This window comes from Phoca vitulina, unplaced genomic scaffold (genome assembly GCF_004348235.1).
Source record: "Phoca vitulina isolate PV1807 unplaced genomic scaffold, GSC_HSeal_1.0 scaffold1, whole genome shotgun sequence".
NCBI classification, from domain to species: Eukaryota; Metazoa; Chordata; class Mammalia; order Carnivora; family Phocidae; genus Phoca; species Phoca vitulina.
In genome coordinates, this window is record NW_022589704.1 from 791381 (window position 1) to 812962 (window position 21582).

The 21582-nt window shown below is 51.7% G+C and overlaps 1 protein-coding gene across 3 annotated transcripts in view; it reads right to left on the minus strand.

Moving 5' to 3' along the window:
- FARP2 (FERM, ARH/RhoGEF and pleckstrin domain protein 2) overlaps positions 1-21582 on the minus strand; it is a 117094-nt gene that overhangs the window by 17670 nt on the left and 77842 nt on the right. For all 3 annotated transcript variants that reach the window (XM_032430204.1, XM_032430274.1, XM_032430120.1), the window contains exons 10-17: positions 20835-20998; positions 20462-20530; positions 19911-19968; positions 17084-17336; positions 6003-6181; positions 1237-1326; positions 725-858; positions 204-285 (exon numbers count right to left, since the gene is read on the minus strand). In XM_032430204.1, coding sequence (XP_032286095.1) covers positions 204-285; positions 725-858; positions 1237-1326; positions 6003-6181; positions 17084-17336; positions 19911-19968; positions 20462-20530; positions 20835-20998 — 1029 coding nt within the window. The remainder of the gene's footprint in view (positions 1-203; positions 286-724; positions 859-1236; positions 1327-6002; positions 6182-17083; positions 17337-19910; positions 19969-20461; positions 20531-20834; positions 20999-21582) is intronic.

The following is a 21582-nucleotide window of genomic DNA, read 5'->3' on the forward strand; positions in this document are numbered from 1 at the left end:
CTGGGGAGAAAACTGCTCTGAGGGGAACGCTGTCCTGAAGGGAATGCTGTCCTGAGGGGAACAGTGTCCTGAGAAGAAAACTGTTTTGAGGGGAATGCTGTCCTGGGGGCGATACTGTCCTGAGGGGAAAGCTGTCCTGGGGACAACACTGAGGTTGCACTGTCAGTTGCTAGGGGTGGAGTCATCATACCAACCCACGCTACCTTTAACTGATGCATGTTCCTGAGCAGGATGTCCCCGATTCGTTGATGACCGCCTGTGGCACGGGTGCTGGAAGACCCTTCCCTGGAGCAGAAATGGACAAGTATGGTCAAAACGTTGTTAAAGCTTGTGCGCTGTATGTTGATGGGTGCTTGTGTGACTGGCTGTCCTAGTCATAGGCAGAATGGCAATGAGATGCTTGAGGTGGAAGGCCCACATTTGATAGAAATGATGATAATATTTTGACCATTCTCTAGAAGATGGTAATCGGTCAAAAAAAAAAGGGGGGGGTCATCTACTTTTAACTTACTTCTTTCATTTTCTCTTCTGGAATAGGATGAATAAAAGTGGCTGTTACAGGTTTACTCCTCCCACAAGTTTAAAAAATATACTTCAATGAAACAATGGTTCTTGTGAATTAGTTTCTGAAGCTGGGAAGTTCCTGAGAACAGGGATAGTGACAGGGTAGAGCTGCCCACATGGGGGTCCAGTGTAGGGGACGCCCGTGCGTGCAGGGTGTTACCAGAGTGTCAGCCTCTGCTCCACCTCACGCAGGAAGCCTCTGTGGAACTCATAGATGGGGTCTATGTTGGAGAAGAGCAGGGTCATCAGGTCTGCAGGCATGGCATCCTCCTTGACCACAGCACTGCGGAACCACTGCAGGAAGAGTCAGGGTGACCGAGGGACCTCGCCCCTGAAAGTCTGTAGCCATAGGACACCCAGCACTGACCCCAGAGTCCCCACTGGGACAGCTCACTCAGTGCTACAGCTATCCTCTCGGCTGACCACCCGTTTTCACCACAGAAGAAAACAATTTTGGGGGGAAAGCTTCAAATGGATACTTCTAGTTTTACAAAAAAATTGGATGAAATATTCTTATCTTAGATACGCTTTAAGGCAAATATATTTAACAGACCATAAACATGTACGTCTCATGATGGCCAAGAGCTCCTTCTCAGGAGGGATCCTCTAGCTCTGGTTTAGATTTACGAAGTATTAAAGAAGACAAAGTAATAAAGGACTTAGGTTTCATACCACAGTGAGAACTTCTAAATCCTTCAGGTATGTTCGTTCTGTAGCGAGAATCTCCTTCGCTATGAAATAGGCCTCATCTGCTGTCGTACTCTGCAAGAAGCATAGACCGTATGAGCGTGCGTCCGTCACGTCCGTCGCTGATGTTCACAACACTCACTTTCTTCTGCTCTAGTTCACATCATCATGCACTTTTCATCCATAATTCCTGAAGGGATTTCCTTCTGAGTAAAAATATAAACCCAGTTGGATCTCCCTCACATGTTTTTCTCATTTTGTTATTCCTTATTTTTTTTTTTTTTTTTTTAAGATTGTATTCATTTTGAGAGAGAGAGAGAGCGCACAGGCACAAGAGGCGGGGAGGGGGTGAGGAAGAGGGAGAGGGAGAAGCAGACTCCCCGCTGAGCAGGGAGCCGACATGGGGCTCAATCCCAGGACTCTGAGATCTTGACCTGAGCCGAAGGCAGACGCTTAACCATCTGAGCCACCCAGGCGCCCCTATGTTATTCTTTCTGAGGAAAAAATTCACTGTTCAAACATCAACATCTATTATTGAAGCTTATTACTGGTTTTGTGATGAAATTATTGTTCTGATATCACCGGCAGGGGTGTAGCTGGTTAACACACAGATACACGTGTATGTATACATGCATATATGTGACTATAAACGATTAAGTCTAACGTCCAAAGGTCATTAAAACTGCCAAAAGCCGTACATTCTAACTGTGCCCTATGTTAGAGCACTGGGCTGGCTAACACACTTTGATTGTGTGGCCAGAGATGGCCCAGCCCCAGGAATTCTTAACTCTCCGTCGGGGCCTCTGCCTGATGTTCAGATGCCGGCAGCCAAGTCAAGAAGAGAAAGGGCTGCACTGGGCCCCCGGCACCTGGGCCCTACCACTCCCAGCTCTTGGCATTCCAGCAGTGGACAGGCCTCATGCTGCACCTGGGCAGGCCTGTGTCTTGGCCCCGCAGGGCCCTTCCACATCCTGAGCACCTCAGGGAGCTGCCTCTGTCAAGGTCCAGCTCCAAGGCCCCTCCTCCGTCCTTTTGCACCTGGCCTGTTCTATCCGCGCATGCTCCGCTGAGGCTCCTCCACCAGGCTGAGGACCTTAGGGCTGCCTGTCCCTGATGCCACCATGCAAACATCCACAGAGCACGTGCCAGCCCCAAATAGGCACCTGCGACATGCCCAGGAATAGAGGTCCCTGCCCTGCAGCTGACAGTTATGGAAGTAAAAGCAGAAGGGGTTGGGGTGGAGGCCCAGAGGCGCGGGGTAGCCACAGCATCTAGCAGAGGAGACAGGGCGGCCCGGTAGTGGGAGACAGGCTGCAGGTCAAGGATGAGGGGAGGAGCAAGAGATAAGTGAGCTGGTTACTGGTGGGAAAGGTAGGGTGGTCCTCTGGGGTGGATCAGAGCACATCCATGTGCGCTGGGTCCCCAGGACGAGGCTGGCTGCAGCACTGAGAGCAGCACGAGCGGCTGGGGTTCAGCAGAAGGCCTCTGCACCATCCAGGCTCCGCAGCCGGGGAGGGGACAGCAGGACCCCAAACACAGTGTCAAGGTCAAGTTCTGGTGTGGGTGGCGGTCCGAAGGCAAGGGTGGACTGTGTTTTGGGGCCCAAACCAAGGGAAAAAGCTGCTGTCCCCAAGGTAACAGGTTTGGGGAGGAAGGTCAGGGGTCAGGTTTGCACGAGTCTGGGATGGTCTTTCGATGCCAGCTAGAAGCTGACAGGGGAGGCTGGGCTGGAGGCTGGTATTTGGGGGCCCGCCTCTTCCCTGTGTCCCCTGCCCCCAGGTGAAGTGTACCAGAGGTTGCAGTGTTCTCGCAGTGATGACACAGGCATGGTCCTGGAGACTACAGCTATGGCCATGTCCCGTCCATCCCACCAGGAATATTCCACGTGACCCACTCTTCCCAAATAATCAATAGCCACTCTGTCCTAGCAGCCAGGCCTGCTCTGTGGTCTCATGAGGCTGGGGTCCCAATAGCATCTTGGAGTGTCCACCCCTGATCCCTGGAGCTCCAGTCCCTCTCCCTGCAGAGCGGCAACCTTCATGCTCTCCAATTCTTTCTATTTAGGCTTTTACTATTAAAACATGACTCTTTCAAATCCTAATTCAGTCAAATCTCTTTAAAATGTCACATCTCTACTGGAGCTTGATGTTCCCAGCAAGCTCTCTGGGGTCAGAGCCGGCCCCAAGAGGCCCACATTCATGGTCTGGAGGCTCTGGGCCCCCATGCAGCCAAGTGTCCCTGATTTGCGCATCAGGGCACACTGCTGGCCTGGGGCTCTGGGCGGGGCATCCATGCCGGCAAGCCGGCTTCCTAACTGCAGTCCCCTCTGCATGGGGTCCCAAGCAGCGCCTCAGCCCTTAGTGTATCCTGCAGAAACAGGGTCACCCTGAGGTTCTAGACCCACTCCTCTCCTGTGGGGGGTGAGATGCCCAGAGGGAAACATTCAGACACAGCCATGGCAGCGTCACTGATGAGCTCACAATCACGTCCCAGGGGCCACCGGTCAGTGACAGGAGACACAAGAAGTGCGGTGGTCAGGAGCGCTCATGGACGGCCTGTGTATCCATGGCTGGTCTGCTGGTTTCCAGTGCAGAGAAAACCTCTTAGAGAACCTCCCAGGAGAGCAGAAGCCCAACTGCTGTTCCCTGGGAGCCACAGGGCCGGCCAGCCGGGCGGCAGGTCAGTGGTGCTGGGCCGGCACCAGCCAGGGAGCAGAGCGTACTTTCCCCGGAAGGCAGCCCGAGAGCCCTGGGCAGGCGGCACCTCCACCTTCAGACCTTCCGAATACTGTTGGCCCTCATTGATTTCTATCGGAAATCAGGGGGAGAAGCAGCATGTTACGTGGGACACACTGGTGAGGCGGGACACCAGGAAACAAACGGGCACAGGAGCTCACGACTAGGGGTCGGCACACAGCCGAGTAACCAGACGCAGGCTCAGCAGGCCCACAGCGCTGTGCTCCCCGAGCTGTGGGGAGTCCTTGTGCGCCCGCAGCCCGGCTTGCAGCCAGCACGGAGCGCAGCCGGCTCACAGGCCTTGAAGCCCGCGGGTCTCGGCGCTGGCTTGTGGGCTGCGTGGGGCAGTGCTGGGGCAAAGGCCGCCCCGGCCGTCTGGGAGCCCGCCTGCTCCCACCACTGCCTTTGCTGTGCGGCCCCAGGCGGGCAGGCAGGCGGCACGAGGGGCTGGAAATCATGAGGCAGTGCTGTCGGCGAGAGGGAGGCAGGGGGAGCTTTGGGGGGGCGGCGAGCCTGGGATCCCCGTGCGCCGGGCCCAGCCACGGCTCGGTGAGGTGCCTTGGTGCGGCCCCTAGGCTCCTGCTCTGAGGCCTGGTCTGGATGTGAATGCTGCGGCCATCCACCATGACCCTGGTTGGTGACCCTCTGGTGTTTCAAATCATTACCCTACAGAACCACCGAAAGGACTGTTTTTCGTAGTAAAGTACAAGTTAAAATTTAGTTTTCTATACAGCTTTCTAGCCATTTTGTTTTTGCACTAAAGCAACAATAAGCTAAATAGATGGTCATTAGGTTTCCAAAGTAAATAAATAAAAACATCCTCAACCCAATTGTCTTGCTGCCAAATACAGCGCCCGAGGGACCACCTCTGCCAGCCAGCTCAGTGAGGATGGACGCCTGAGGGGTGGGGGCTGCACGCCCTGCACGTGCAGCCGGGGTCCTGGGACCCCCGCCCTCGCCGGGCCACCTCACATGACAGCATGCCCTCCGGCTCAGGGTCTGCCCTCTCTGAAGTGGGGCCCAGGAAGGAGTGTGTGCTCAGAGGGCTCAGCAGTCCTCCCATGGTTGACCCCACCTCTCAGGGAAGCTCATGTGTCCCACACACAGTGGCCCTTGGCTTGACTCACTCTCTTTGGCCACTTCAGGATGAAACCCATGGCATGAGAGGGCGTTCTCCTCTGTCACGAGGAGCCTGTGAGGCGGGGTCCCACCCACTGTGGCCCTCTTGTTCCTCAGGGACCCCCCTCGCTTCCGTGCAGGGGGACAGATGCCCCCTGGGTTGCCACAGTCCACAGCCCAGTTTTTCAACCACTCTCTTTCCCAAACCTCCAAATGCCTGGCCCCTTTGTCCTTTCTGGTGTGCCCTCCCACCGAGCTGCCTTCCCCGGGCTGCCTTATCTGCGTCGCCAGCACTCAGGCAGGAGGCACGGGCCAGGAGAACGGGGACGACCACGCGGCAGGTGCTGCTGCCTCCGGCCAACACCTCTTCCTCGAGCTCGGGCGCTCCCACCTGCCAGCCTCCCAGCGTGCGCCCTCACTCCTGTCCTGTGGCATCGCCTCAACTTTCTACCACAGTCACACACACGTCACACACCCCCTGCTACAACACTCCCCAGTGTGGACCCCCCCACCCAACCCGCACCCTCTCTCAGAACCCACTCACCCACGAGCCCAACGAGATGGGGTCCCTGGTCACCCTCCCTTAGCACCCAAGCCTTCTCCTCCCAAACACGATTGTTCAAGAAGAGTGCCCAACAAGGGAGGGAGGGCAGGAGGCTGAGGGCTCCCCCAAGGCCTGGCCATTCCCCCCCACATCCCCACTTGAATCCATAGGTGCCAGGAACTGCCACTAAATGAATAAGGAAGGGAGCTGAGAAGTCCCAGGTGAGGTGCGGCTCCCAGGACAGATTTCCCTGGCGGAGACAGCACACCCCGCGCAGAGCCTGCCCTGCCCGCTCAGGCGTCCCTGCAAACCAGGCCCACGAGCAGCAAGCCGTCTGCTGGGGCAGTGCCCACCTTGTGCTTCAGCTCCTCCTCGCCGTCCATCCTGGCTCCGCCAGCGTCGCTAAGGGCAGGGCTCAGGAGGGGGCACAAGCCCTGCCCAGCTGGGCCCAGAGTCACCTGAGACGCAGGGCTCAGGCTCAGTGGGCTCTTCCGGGTGGAGGGAGAAGGCTGAGGACTCTCCATGGAAAGGCCTGGAATTGAACGGGGCAGGGGATGGAGCAAGAAATGAGAAAGGGCCGCCACGCTGGCCAGACACCAATTCTTACCGCGCTTTAGCCAACATTAGCCTAATGCTACGACCAGGCGTCTTCTGGGAGGTGTGTAAACAAAGCCTCCATCACACGCAATTCTCGATGTGACATAAAGTAAGATGAAAACAGGTTGGCGGCTGGCCAATCCAATTTCAGAGACCAACCACAGGCGGTTCGGACACCCAAGGCTCAGTGTGTCTGGGGGTTTTCCTCTGCTGTACACAAGACGCAACCGTGATAAAAATAAGCAGCACAAAGTGTGCAAAGCAGAAGGCGTGATCTGAGAGGGGCACTTTCCCTGCACATTCAGTGAAAGGCAGATTGTGGAGGCTGGACCTGAGGGGTCAAAGCGGGGCTAACATATCTGAAAAACAAAAGTGTGATTTAAGGACACACTTGTCACTCATTAAAAAAAAAAAAAAAAAACGGGATCATGTAAACTTACCATACTGTTTTCTACTTTGAATTTTTAACGAACAAGGATTTCGTATTGGTTTTCTAGAATTACACCACAAAACCAATACTGTTTTTCTTCTTAAAACACAGTTTGCTTTTAACTAGGCAGAAGTCCAAATTTTGGCCTAGTTCTAAGGCGGCTGCTGATGAGGCGTACTCCGTCACATGCTTTGTACTAAAGGAATTATCAAGAGTTAAGTCTATGCTTTTCTGTGGGAAATCAGTAATTGTTCAATGCCAAGTTTTAAAGATAACTTTATAGCAGAGTTTTATCCAAGAAATTAACTGGCTTAGAAGCTATTTATAATGGAAATTTACCTTAGGTTTACAAACGCAGAGCCGTTCTAACACTGCAACTACCACGGTTTCTGACCGCGACTGAGCCAGCGTGCAGAGTGCTGGCACAGAAGTAGCTGGACCGGGACCCCGGGCGCCTCCCCTCCACCCACCACCGGCTTCAGAGCACGATCGTCTTACACCCTAGTCAGACTTCAAACACAGTCGCCTACAGTGACGGTTTGGAACACCCAAACTTGGCTTATTTGGCCTAAAGCACGTACACGTGCAGGCAGGCAGGTGAGCTCGGAGGAGTTCCCCGGAGGACACTGCTGTGCCGAGCGCCGGCTCACCGGGCGGGCATGGGCACCGGCGCCAGCGACCCCGCAGCGTGGCCAGTGGGCTGCAGGGAGGGTCCTTGTTTTCACATTGACAAATCTGGAGCTCTGGAAGGCTGCAGTGTGCAGTCAGGGGTCCCACCCAGGGGCTTCTGGGGGTGAGCCAGCAGTGCTAGGACGACAGAGCTTTCCTGCGGGATTTCTCACCACTGCACAGGGTGAAAGTATGAGCAGACACTCACCGACAGTGAAAACCTGGACGTTAAGAGTATGACATTATTAACAACCTGTTTATTAGAATTTGCTTTTATTATACATTTATGCTAAGCAACCTTAAAATCACATGGAATTCCTTTGTCTCCCCTGCCCCACACGGCGTGCAGGAGCCCAGGGCTCTGCTGGTCCCTGCAGCGTGGAGGACTCCCTACGTGGGGAAGGGGTGGGTACTTCAAACCCCTTTTTGTCCTGAATAGGCCCAGAATTGTGCAGAGATGTTTTTACACGTGGAGAATTCAGAAAAAAAGTCCAGAAGCTACTAGCAACAGGTCTTATTTTTCAATTGTACCAAAGCAGGCAACCCGATGTTTACACTTACTGGTTATGAAAATAAGCTAAGTTCACTGTTCCAATCTGTCCCCCAGTGCCCCACACAGTGCCTCCCCTGAAGACGGGCAGTCCTACTGCAAGTTAATAGTGGACGGTTTCCCAAAAATTGGCTGCCAACTTGACTTTATGTTAAAAGCAGAAGGTGGAGCTCGAGGAGGTGGTCTCCACTGAAGCGTTGGGAACGGGTTCCACGGGCCGTGGGGCTGGCAAATAGGCTGTGGCCGGTGCGGGCTCATCGGGCCATCGAATTAGAGAATGCAGCTTCCGATAAATGGCCCCTTGGTGATGAACTTGTGAAAGGAGCTAACCCTTCAGGATAGACTCTCATTTGGAATAAACTATTGTGCTTCTAGGGAGGTTCAAAGTTCATAGGTTCAAAGGTTCATATCATCTTTGATATGATCACTGCAGACACTTCCAAAAATCATTAACTCATAATTTAATGAATAGATTAAAAAGTACCACAAACTGCCATTAAACATTTGTTTTTATTAAATCTGTCAGCTACAGCAAAACATTATAAATCATATCTACTTCATATTATGTAAACACAGACCCTACCAAAGTAAATCTGTGGGGAGATGTGATTTCAAGCAAGCGCACAAGCATGCAGCCCGTCCACGCTCGAGGCTGTTCAGAGCGTGCACCCACGGCTCCGTGCCCTATCCTGTGAGGGTCAGCCTTAACACCACGTGGGTGAAGTCTGCACGGAGAACGCAGGCATGGGCCGCGGCTCTGCAGCTGTGCGCTCCTGGGGAGGCAGAAGTCAGAGGTGCTGAGGCCGGCGTGTGGTTGCGGTGGTGAGTGTGCAAGGCCACTGATGTTAGAAGCTCCCTGCCGCAGAAAACCCTGTCAACACGGACAGTGCACACCAGAATCCAGGTCTTAGGATTTTTAAAATGCTAAACATCGTTTTAGATACCACGGAATACATTTAGCCTTAACTGCCATGGAAAGAATCTTAAATATTTGTAAGAACAGACTCCTGTGTCCAAGGTCCTCTACCAAAAAATCGCAAGGATATTTTTCTGAATTACGGGAGTCCCTACCATCGAATCCACTTAGACACAAAGGTGGTGCTCTACGTCCCACTGCAGTATCGAGAATGACCGATTCCTTTACCTGTGGTTGAGGAATTTTTGGAAATTCTTCAATTTCCAACATCAAATTATTTGAAATTGATAGACACAAATGGTAGTTATGTTCTACTAAACTCCACATTCCTGCTGGAGGGGGTCCACACCTTCCAACCCGGGGTTCAAGACAGGCTCTGCGCCCAAAGGGGCAAGTCAGAAGGTTTGATCATCTTCAAGGACTCACATTTAAAACATTCCAAACTGTCAACAGTAAGCAATTCTGACAGGTGATTTTATTTTTAAAAGTTTCTAAGTATTTCTTATAATTTTTGAAATGTCATTTTAAAAAGCACAGTATTATCCTTCTACGTTCACCTTCACTTTATTCACCTAACTGGGTGGTGAAAGATCAATATCACAGAGCAAAATTTAAGCTTATTTTCATTTCATACCATTAAATTCTTTTTCAAAACTCTGTAATAAATAATCTTGAAAATTTTGCCCGAGGTGGAAGAAGAATCAGCTTTGGTTTGGAAAATTCAAGGTCAAGTCTGAAGGTTAACATGATACTCTGAACATGATAGTCTGAAGTAAGATCTAGAAACTCCCTCTTTGGCTAGAACAATGGGTTGTTAATTCTATAAAAGGAAAAAGCTAAACTGTACCAAGAAGCCAGGTAAATGTGAGCTTAACAACTTAGCAGAAAACTACATCTGGCTCCACTTTTGGACTAGGATGTCACGAGTCACTTTTACCCAAAATCTGGCTCAAAAATAAAAGCGGGAGGAAGAAGAATGGCTGGTACGCAGGGTGGTGTACTAGTTCCTCTGTTTCTGCAGGCCTCCTCTGCCTCATCTCTGCCACTTGCCAAATGGCAGAGCAGGGTCTGACCTGGGCCATACCCTCTCCAGGGCGCTGTGGGGGGGAGGCTCACCCATGGCCACACCCACAAGGCTGTGAGCAGGTGCCTGGCACACAGGGGCCTCGGGGTGTGGGGGCGGCTGTGGTGACCCGAAGTTCAGAGGGTGACGTCAACACACATGGTGCCCCCAGGAAGCATTTTCAGTCTTTCCTTGTTAAGGAATAAACAAGACTCTTTCCTTGTTAAGGAAAATATGTGTTCTAGCCTACAACAGTCACGCTTTGGGCCGTCTGTCCAGATCAGCACCTGCAGGTGCGGAGTCCCCCGCACACGTGCATGTGGGTTCTAATAGAGGACGAATCTTGTCTACAGGTCTTCGGAACTAGTGGAGCAACGGGGGCAAGGTACCCCAAATAAACCACCCCAAGAAACTGAAGAATCTGCAGGTGATGCTCGACAGGAAAGAAACGTAGTCTGGGTTAAAAGAATTAAAAAGTAAGAGTCATCCAGTTTTTACCCTCGTCATCAGTCAACCCAGAGATGGGATGGAAAAAAGAATGCTTCTGAGCAGTTTCTTGAAATCTGGGTTTGTTAATGAAATACCTCTTTGGGGAATCACTCATGTCACCACTTTACCGCAAGCAGGGGCACCGGGCAGGGAGCAGGGCCTGCGTGTCGTGGGAGGGAACAGACGTGCCCGTGACGCACGGCCCCCCAAGTGGGGAAGAGGCCGCCGCAGAGGGTTCTGGGCGGTTTGTGCTGCAGCATCCTGCTCTGGGGTGCGTCAGGGCACAGACTCCGAGCCCCGGGAGGAGCTCACTGCCAGGTGCCTCCTGCCCTGGCTGCCCTGCGTGCTGGGCACCGTGGATCCCCGGGGAAGACCAGCACCCGCTCCCAGGTGCCTGTGTTGCCCAGAGCGGCCAGAGAGGCCCGGTACCTGCCCCCTCAGGGCTGGCAGCAGCCACTGACCAGGAGGTGGGGGCAGTACCCCCTACGCTCCAAGGCCTGAGTGGGGCTGGAGAAGTGTGGAGGCAGCAAACGCTTGTGTTGGCCAAGTGGGAAACTCAAGTTCAGAACTGGGGTAAAGACCTGGTCAGAATGTGAGCAGCTGCTACGCTCTGGGTCGGAGATTTGACAGGGTGGATGCTAGCTGACGGGGAAGGAGGGCAACAGTGTTCTCACCTTCAGAATTAAGAAGCCAACAGCAAGTGTTTTATGTGCACTACGACCTAAGGACCACATTTATCCCCAACACTGCAAACAGCACCGCCTCGGGCCACCACCTCAGAGGCACGGTGGGGGGCCAGAGCAGCAGAACACGGCCCCCCAAGTCCGCGCCTGCACGCTGGCCGCACCTGTCGGGCCTGAGCGGGCAGCCCCGAGCGAGCGCTAACACCGTGGACACGCACAGCACCTTCCACAGGGACGTCACCGTCCACACCTGAAGTAAGACCGTCTGTAGGGCGTCACGGTGCCTATTTGTTGCTCAGAAGCCTATGAGGTGAAAGAGGCGTCAGTGAAGAGGTTGTAAAAACAGTATGTAGCTGTTTTAGGGATTCATTTAATATGTGAGACAATCTTTAATATATGTAAATTGAAACTATAAACGAGAGGGAAAGGAAGCTAAAAACTCCATTAAAAGTTCATAGTAAACATTTCCTTATTTTATTGAATAAACAATTAAATTCTGAATTAGTACATATCTGAGAATTTATATGGCAATTTCAGTGGAAAACAAATTTTCTAAGTACCACAGACCAGGCGACATCACTGTTTTCTGCAGAGAATGAATAAATTAAGTGCGTAAGGAAGCGCTAGTTCCTTTTCTCCACAGTTCCTAGGGGCGGGTAGAGCCCCGGGACACCTCGGGCTCAGCCACGGCATGGAGGGGGGCCAACGCGGCCACCTGCACCCCAGCTGTGACAAGCTCCGTAACTTCAGGACAAAGGCCAAAGCAAAACCCCGGCAGAGTGACCCTATGGTCCTGAAAACCCATACTAAAATTCTCAACTGTAAGCACCCGAGAGAATGTTCACATTTTCGTCTGTGATGTAATTGTTCTAGAAATGGATTTCTTTGTGATGTTCCATGAACCAGGCAGGAGTAAGCGTACCTTGAAGACTACAGGTGCTGGCATCGAATGTCACACGGGGACACGGCTCGTGTGCTGTGTGGGTACCACGTGACCCCAGCCACAGCGTGAGGGGTGTTCACGGCGACTCCTGCAGGGCTGCCCGTGGTGCAGAGCTTGTACCGAGAACCAAACATGGCGTGATTCAAAAAGGACTTTGTGAACAACAAAGAAGGGAATGACTTAGCCAACGGATCTACAGGTTTCCCCCTCAACTGTTTGATGTCTCACTTTTATTGTCCATCCATCTACCGTTACTACTATTTTAAAAATGTGTTAACTGTCACAGGGATGAAAGGGAAAGCATGGGGAACACAGTCACTGGGGCTGTGAGGAGGCTGTAGGGGGGCAGGTGGCAGCCAGACTCACAGGGGGCACCGCTCACAACCAGACTTGTCCAGTCACTGTCGTGCAGCCGACACCACATTACTACTGTGGGTCGGTCACACGATTACACTGTGCTAAATGGAAAGAGGAGTCCCAACCTAATTCCATACTTAAGAGAATTCCTCCGGAGTACAGGAGAGGTACACGTCCGTACCTGTGACTTAAGAAGTTATGCAGCACACGCCATTACCTGTTTGAGTGCGGTCAACCTTATGAAGCTGAAACTTTACTGTTAATTAGACTTTAGATACTCATATATTGGCTTACATAAAATACCTGGACTTTGGAAACTTCAGTCCAAAAACAGACTTGATAACTAATACAAATAACTGGTCTGCCTAGAGCAGGTGTACCCTGCGAGGCGGACTCACCGGGGGCACTGGGCACTGTCCGTGGCAGGGCTGCTGTCACCTGTGGCCCCAAGGCTCCTGGCCGTGGCGGGGCTGGCAGGCGCCCCTCCTGTCAGAGGTGAGGCCTGCGTCTGGCCAAGGAGAGCAGCACGTTCAAGGAGAAAACCGTCAGCACTCTCAGGCACTTTTCAACTACACATTCTCAGCAAACTGGCTCCTGATTCTGCATATCTCACTCGGATACGAATATTCATCCTATAACCCGGGTGTACGGAACCACACTCCCAAGAGGGCAGCACTGCATAACAAGAGGGCTTCCAAGAGGGCTTCCGAAGAAAAGGCAATTGTGGTCAATAGCCGTAAGCAAACAAAAGAAAGACCCACCCAATGCTGCTTCAGGAAGTGATGATCCTCGATCTGAACTGCTCCAGATATTTTAGTATTTATGGTAAACCATCTCTTACTAAGACAAGACAGAATGTCGCTGCCTAAACTGCCTGCTGTTTGCAGCGGGGAGCGTCCTTCAGGCTGACCTTCCCTGGGCTCTAAAGAATTCCCTCCCAGTGGGGGGTTACAGTTCACCCAGAGGCAAGAGGGGAGGGAGGCTGAGCGGTGGGCGCCTCCAAGGAGAGCCCCGATTGGTTTCTAAGGAACTGGCTTCCCTAGAAAGGGAAACCTGCAAACTTAAACATATTAAGAACACTCTGGAAAAGAAAAGCTTGTACAAACATCTCCAGACGAATCTGAACGTAACACCTGCCCTGGTGGTGCCCACAGATCGTCTGGGGCGCTGGGCTCGTGTCAGAGCTGTGCTGCCCCGCGCTGCTCCATGTGGAGGCCCCGGCCACGTCGGGGCTGTGGGGCGATGGCAAGTGTGGGGGAGGGTGTGTGCTCTGAGGTCCACGCAGCTCTGGGTCCCGCCTCCAGGGAAGCAGGGGAGGGGCAGACAGGCGGCGGCACAGGCAGGGAGGTGAGTGGGGACCAGGGGCCTGGCTTCTCCCACAAGTCACTGGCACAAAGTGGGGGTCTTCTCAACAAGACGAGATGGGAAGAGTGGTCACGGCCACGTGCAGTGAGCAGATTGTGTTTGGAGCCCAATTTGAACAAACTGGGTATTAACAGGCACTTCAGGCCACGGGGCCAATTCAAGTATATCCTGGTATCAGAGGACAGCAAGGGCTACTGATCCTATCTCTGTGGTACCATGTGGGGAGGTGTCCTCGTGCTCCAGAGGTGCACGCAGTTCTGAGGGCAGCTATCAACGTCAGGGCCCACGTGGAAGTACTACAGCACCAAACGCAGAGAAGAAGGAAAAGGAGGGAGGCCATGAGCAGGGTCCAACTCCGGCAACGCTGACTGGGGGGCGGCAGGGGTGTGTTTAGTCCCCGTTCTGCTTTTGCATATTTTGCAAACTTTCTAAATAAAAAGCTAAAAAATCAACTCCAGAAAATGAAGTTTCATTGAGGAAACAACACCCCTTTTCAGGAAGCCCTGGCAGAAGCTGGCGGAGAGAAGCATTTCCTCGAATCTCCAGGACAAGAGAGTGGTGAGGCGCCTGCCGCCGTCCGCAGCCCTGGCCGTGCCGGGGCTGAAGGCCTGGCTCAAACCCACACCCGTGGGGCCTGCTGCCCAGACACTTACCACAAAACAGGACAGCGCAGGTCGGCTGAGGGCAACACCCCAGGACATTCATTAGAAGACAGGGAGCCCTCCTGACGACTAAGGTCCAGGAAAAGCATTCCACACGTAACAGATAGTAACTCCTCATCGCACAGATCCAAGGTCTGCTGTTTGAGTGACACCAAGGGGAAAACAAAGTGTCTGGAACATTCCACCTCGTGGTTCCCAACTGTCCCGCCTACTGCCCTTCCACCCAGGCTGCGACATCTCTTCACAGACACTAGCCAGCCGACACGACGCCGTGCCACAACGCCTCCACACTGCGTGGGGGCAGGCCCAGGGATAAGGGGTGGGCACATGCCAAGCGCCAGTCCCGCAGACCACAGTCATGACCCTGCGGCGTAGGTTTAAGGCGGCTACAGACACAGAAAATCTGTACGTTCAACAGAAGGCCTCTGCTGGTGTTCAATCATACTGATGACAAAAGAAAGACTGTGCCCCCGCAACAGAGAGCGGGCTACTCGGTGTGTGCTCACATGCCCCCAAGGCAGAGAACTCCAGGGCCTGCACAGGAACAGAGGGGAGGCCTGCAGTTACCAAGGAACACCGAAGAAACCTGGCCTTTAACATGGCATTGCTCTACTAGCTGAGACCACAAGGAATAAGCTACCGAAACCGAAAAAACAAAACCCAATCTGTGGACTGATTTGACAAAGTCAACAGTGTCCGTCCGCATTTCCCCTCTGACGTGCACAGATGGACACAGCCGGTGCTGTGGGCAGCCGCCCTGACTTCACGGTGGCACAGGTTCCAGCCCTGGCAGTGTGCCCGCGGGCTGGGCACAGCCACCTCAGCCTGTCTGCTCATGTGATCTTTCCCACGGCCTCAGAAATAGACACCGTCCATGATGGGGCTTGTTAAAAACAGCTGGGGACTGTCTACCACACACCACCTCACCAGATGGAAACGACATTCCCATACCAAGAATGAACATCTAAGCCCTTGACCTGTGCAGAGCTCCTGGGGTGCCGATTTTTAGTGAACGACCCGATCCCTGGGTCTGAAGGAGATAGCGCCGGTGAGAGCTTGCACGCCAACCCTCGGGCAGATTTGTGTGTCCGGTTCTGCTTTTTTCTACAACCAAATATCTTATATTCCTATTAAGCTAGATAGAAGAAAACAGTTCAAACTTACACTGCATTTAAACCAAAGCTTCTCTAAGCCCCCTCACTAAACACAGCACTGCTTCTGGATGAAGCCTTAGGCACAGAGTGTGCCCCGGGCAGTGCCAGGGACCCCGCCACGTGCAGCTGGAGAGCCCAGCAGGATCTGGGCTCTGCAGGGCTTACTCGAGCTTTCGTGCGGTGGCTGGACAAATCAAACAAAACCTCCATCCTAACGAAGCATGAGCAGCTTCATCTTAAAAAGCAGCTGTCGGCATAAAACACATATTCCATTAAAGGCCAATGTGAATCAGAACTGTGTAACATTCAACACGTATAGCACCAGTTTTTAGTTGAACCAAAGCATATGCCAGAAAAATAAAGCTGTAAAGACTAACTGATCAGTCCCTAGCCGGAAATACTTATCTATCTTAAGCCTTTTAACATCATTCTAAGGAAAAGTTTTATCCTTTGAGATTCAAAACAGAATAATCAATCAGAGGATCAGGAAAAAGAGGACTCTCTAGCCATGAACACAGAATCCCTTCCTCTGTCTAAAAGCGAACAATCTGAGCTCTCACTGCACTTGAGTGTGTGGCTGGGTCATCCTGCAAGGGAGCCCAGGACTGGTCAAGATGGGTTTTTATCTATCCGCTCTCCTGGAGTCAAATCCTTTATGCTCTGCAAATCGAAAATGACTCTCTCTCCACTTGTCTGTGCAAAAGGGCTGCTGAAGAAAAGGCTCACGTCTAGGGGGGCCCCAGCCTCAGCGCCCCAGGAATCTGTGTCTGTGCTGCTGGAGTCCTCAGCTGTGGTGGGTGGGTAGCTGAGCTGCTCTAACTGGTCGATGATGTCCGAGAGCTGGAAGGCTGAGCTGGCCTCGGAGCGGACCGAGCAGGCTGGGAAGTTGGCCATGGAGCTGGCCTCGGACTGATTGGCCGAGCTGGGGGTACGCACAGACAAGCCGCCGTGAAGTGGCAAGTTGCTGAGAGAGCTGTTCTCGGACTGGTTGTTCCTCAGCGAGCTGGTCTCCGAGGGGCTCAGCAGGCTCTGCATCAGGCTGGCTTGTGCCTTCACCTCAAACAGCTCGGAGGTGTCCGAGGGGTGCACATCGCCGCCAAAGCCACCCTCTCCCTCCAATGCAAAGCCGTGCTCTATGTGCACGAGCATGGCCTCAGTGGGGTACCTGTCTGGGCTGGATGGGGCGGAGCCGGGGTGAGCACAGGAAGGGGCCTGCGGGCCTAATGCACAGTAAGGGAAGGAAAAGGCCTCTGAGCCTCCAGCAAAGAAGGAGATGTCTGCCGGGTCATCGTCTATGAACTCTTCAGACACCTGCAGCCGGGTGTTTGTCAATGTGAAAACAGGCCCCCCTGCACTATCCTGCCGGTCGTGCGGATGCTCCCCCTCGGGGGGGGCTGGGCCCACGATGAAGCCACCGCCACCCCCACGGTCGCTTCTACCAGCGGCTCTGCACTCCCTGCCAGCACCCCCTGCCCCCGGGTCTACGGTGGTGCCGCGACTCTGCCCCACAGGACGGCCGGGGCTACAACTCCTGACAACATGACAAAACCCAACACCTTGACAAGGCTGCAGCGCAGGAGGCCCCGGGGACCAGGTCCGTCGGGTGTCGCCGTCGGCCGCCGCTCCGCTGCTCCTCTCTGCAGCTGGCCTCCTGGCGTCGGGAGCCTGGGGCTCGGTGAGGGAGTCACCGCTGTCTTTGAAATCGGGCGGGCCTCGAGGGGCCAGAGGGGAGGTAGGAACTGAATAGAAGGAGACATTTGTTGAAGATGGGGACGCAGAAGTCCTCATGCCCTCGGAGAATGAGATGCTCTAGGAACACATGAAATTACAAGTTACCATTAGAAAGTTGCAGAACTAACTGGACCCAACCTAGTATGGCCACACACTTCTACCTCAGCCTCTGCTAAGTAGGGCAATCGACCATACTTTCCCCTTAGAACTGAAGATTTGTAAATGCAGACAGGATCCCAAAAGGACCCAGGATTATCTGTTTAAAATCCCTTATAATTTCATTTTTTCTCCTATGTTATTAAGTATCTACACTGAAGAAAATTTCCATCATGAAAACCTAGCCATGTGCACCCATGTCCCCTGGGTGTCCCGGGTCACCCTGGAGTTGCATGAGGACATGCTGGGGACTCCTCATTTCCGGGGGGCTGTGAGCCAATACCACTCAGCTAACAAGACCCTAAAGCAAAGCACCACAGGCGACATACATCCAGATTCTGCTGCACTTGGCACTCACTGCTCAGCGCGTCACTGCCCGGGAGCGGTGAAGTGCGTTGGTACGTTCACACGGGCAGTGAAGACCAGCGGCACAGGGGCCGGAGGCGTTTCGGCAGGGCTGGCGTAGCCCCCGGCACGAGTGAGAAGAGGCTCACAGGCGAGGGGGGGGAGCCCGGCCCTCACTCGTAGCCCCACACGCAGGGACATGGAGTGAGTCCTCACAAGACAGTCATGCCTCTCAGAAGCTCCAAATGACACGTACACTCACAACATCATCAAGAGGGTGTTTAGACCAAAATACCACCCAACGGTCCTGAGTAACTCGTGTGTGAGGAGCAGTGTGCAGCATGGGCGAATGCTGAGGTAGAAGCCACAGCGGCGACCGACCAGCAACAAAACAGCAGCTCTCAAGCAACAGGTTAATGTGCTCAGATGCTCAGGTGCTCAGCACCTTTTCCTCATCATTCAACCATATTCAACATTCTCTTGTGGTTTTACAAAAGACAGTATCAAGGGCGCCTGGGTGGCTCAGTCGTTAAGCGTCTGCCTTCGGCTCAGGTCATGATCTCAGGGTCCTGGGATCGAGCCCCGCATCGGGCTCCCTGCTCAGCGGGGAGCCTGCTTCCCCCTCTCCCACTCCCCCTGCTTGTGTTCCCTCTCTCGCTGTGTCTCTCTTTAAATCTTTAAAAAATCTTAAAAAAAAAAAAGTATCAGAACTGAAAGCTTAAATGCAGTTTTTAGATATTCATATTATATATTCATACTATAATATTCATACTGTTTTATTTATTATCTAAATAGGCTCCACACCCAATGTGGGACTTGAACTCATGACCTCCAGGTCAAGAGGTGCCCGGCTCTCCTGACTGAGCCAACCAGGTGCCCCCATGCATACTCTTTTAGACTATTCAAAAAGTTGAACTTTGTTAAAAAAAATAAATAAAATAAATTCTTTTAAATTTCAATTGATTTAGCAAAAAATTTCTAAATAGGAAACATACCTAGAAGAGCTAAACAATGTTTTTATTTAAAAGACCTAATTTAAAAAGTTTGGGACACATGAGCTTTGATAGGTGAGGTGCAAGTGTAGCTTCTGGAAATACTGTAACAATATGAATGACCAACTGTCAACAAAAACTAACATTGTAGAGAAATAAAAAAATCATCAATATGAAACTACACAGCCGCCTGAGGGGGCAGTTAGGACACCACATGGTGAGAGCGAGATTCTCCGTGGAAGTGTGCTTGCGTGTGGAAGCGGATGTGCAAACCTGAAAACAGGAAGCTTCTAGAGGGGCAGATGGAGGCAGAGGACCACCCATGCCTGCCACGCCGGCTCTTTCCACTGCCTCCACATTCTGGATGCTGGGGCCGAGCGTTTTTCTGTGAAGTATTTGCATGCGCCCGCGTGTGCCCTTGCTTTCATGGTTGTAATCATGCCAAACACAGATATAAATTTGTTTCCTGCTTTTTACCCTTAACGTATTAGCAAAAAATCTCACTCTATGAATATAGCTTAATGAAGTAAACTAGTTCCCTAAGCTGGCATTTTACACTGTTTCTAACTTTTATAAAGGTAATATTCATTCAGTTGTTTTCCTGGAAACAAAAAGCAGTGTGAGCCCACTGCAGAAAACAAAAAGTACAAAGAGAAAATAAAATTGCCTGGAGCCCTGTCACTCAGAGAGGACACGTGACACTGAGGTTCATGCCTCTAGCTTGTCCTCTCTGGGCATCTGTTTGTCACTTCAGCTCAGAATGAGACCTTATTACACAGGCTGCTTTGCAACCTGCTAGTTTCACTTGCTAACCCATTCTCGAGTGTCCCTAGCCACACACTGTTTTCCTAAAACGAGACCGTTAGTGGTTCTCGAGCACTCCTCATCAAATGGGCACACCCAGTACTGTGCTAGTGAGTCGCCCAGCACAGCTGGTGGTGTTCTGGATTTCAAGCATTACAAAAACACCGTAACGCACGCCTCAATGCACAAAGCTTTCTCCTTTCTTAGGACTCCTCTTCTGCAAACAGCCCCAGGATTGGAATCTCCACAAAAACAGCAGGACCGACTCTAAGACTCCTGTTACAGCAATGCCAGAGTATCCTCTGAAGGAGTGCAGGTGATTAACATCATGTGTATTTCAACCAGAAGGACTAACCTGCCTTGGCAAGTCTGCAGTCAGAGCACGAATAGACATCCGAGTCTTGCTGTGTCTTCTGCAAACAGAGAACAAGGTGTGAGCCACCATGCCCACCTCTCCTGGTACCTGTGCCGAGGGCAGCCGTGCCCTGGGGAAGAATGGGGCTCAGGTCTGCTAACATGCCACAGACGTCTAGCTAGAAGCAGGCAGGTGACAGAAAGCAAAAACTCAAAAAACAGATGTTGTAGAAGAGGTAAAATTATCTCCTGCGCTGAGGAAAAATTCCACACGCAAAAAAAAACTAGATGAATTTTCAGATTCAGAAGTTACCATGCTACATGAAAACCTTCTATGTGAGATGAACTACACAGAGTAGAGCCCCAACAGCAGGACCTGAGGCTGTGCACATCACCTCCATCAAGATGTTCACCCGTTATCTTTAAAAGATAATTTGACTCAGGTGTCAAAATACATGTTTATGTATGTATGTCTGTTTAAATAAAGGTTAAAACATGGGAATATTGATTTTAAGAGCACATACTTCACAGCATAAAGACCATTGTGCTTACCTTTCGTACGGAACTCTCTTCACCCCACTGTCTCTGACATAATCCACCAGCTGTTTCTGAGTTCTTCCACTGTGAATAAAGGTTCAGATTTTAAAGAAAAGAGCCAACAGCAATTCACAGCCTTAATCTTCCACAGAGGCAAAGTAACACTTGCCAATCCTCTAAGTTCACACATACGTTTTACAGCTATGCTTCGTAGGAAGCATACCTGATACTCTACAGTTTCTATCAAAGCTATTTTTCCCATTGTTTTACTTGATATGCTTCTGCCAGCTTGCCTCGCTGCATGTAATTCTCTGACACATTTGACAGCGACATCTCAGTCCTACGAAGCTGCCAGAGCCCACCGGGTGGGTGCGTGGTGCTGCCCCACCTGTATCTGAAGGACGAGCCCCTGCTGAAGAAGACGGCTTTAGCTTTGGCCTTAGGTTGATCAAAGAGTCTAAAGAAGGTGTGATACTCCACACAGATCTTCCAGAAGTTCTTGCATTCATCTCTACTGCCCAACAAGAACTCCAGCGTATCCTGGTAAGGTCCCTAGAAACAAAACATGAAGTTTCAAAAGTAACTAATTCAAGAACATTTAGGAAGCATTCAGATAACAGGCTATTTATTCCAATGTTAAAAATCAGGAAAATATTTTTTTCTGAAAATTATCTATAAAGACTTCTGGTGCCATTTACATTTAAGAGAAGAAAAGTGGTGTACACATATTCACTAGAAATTATCAGAAGAATGCAGTCACCCACGATTACACAACTGCTAACGTTTCCAAGTGCACCCTTGGGACACATCCCACAAGGCAAACCAGGGCATCTTCTCTGTCAGCCAACTATTTACATGCCGTTGCCCAATCATTCTCCTGTGGGGTTCTGGGGGTGTTCTGGATGTCCAGGACACATGATTTTAAAGGCTCACATATGTCATCTTCAAGCAACTACTGCGTTCTCTCTCTTAGTTATTCCTCAGGACAAATTCTTAGAAATGTTACAGTGAGCTTAAAATAATGCACATGAAAAAAATGGTATTTATTTATTTTAAGTAATTTCTGCACTAATCATCGGGCTGGAACTCATGACCCTAGAATCAAGAGTCACACGCTTCCACCGACAGAGCCAGCC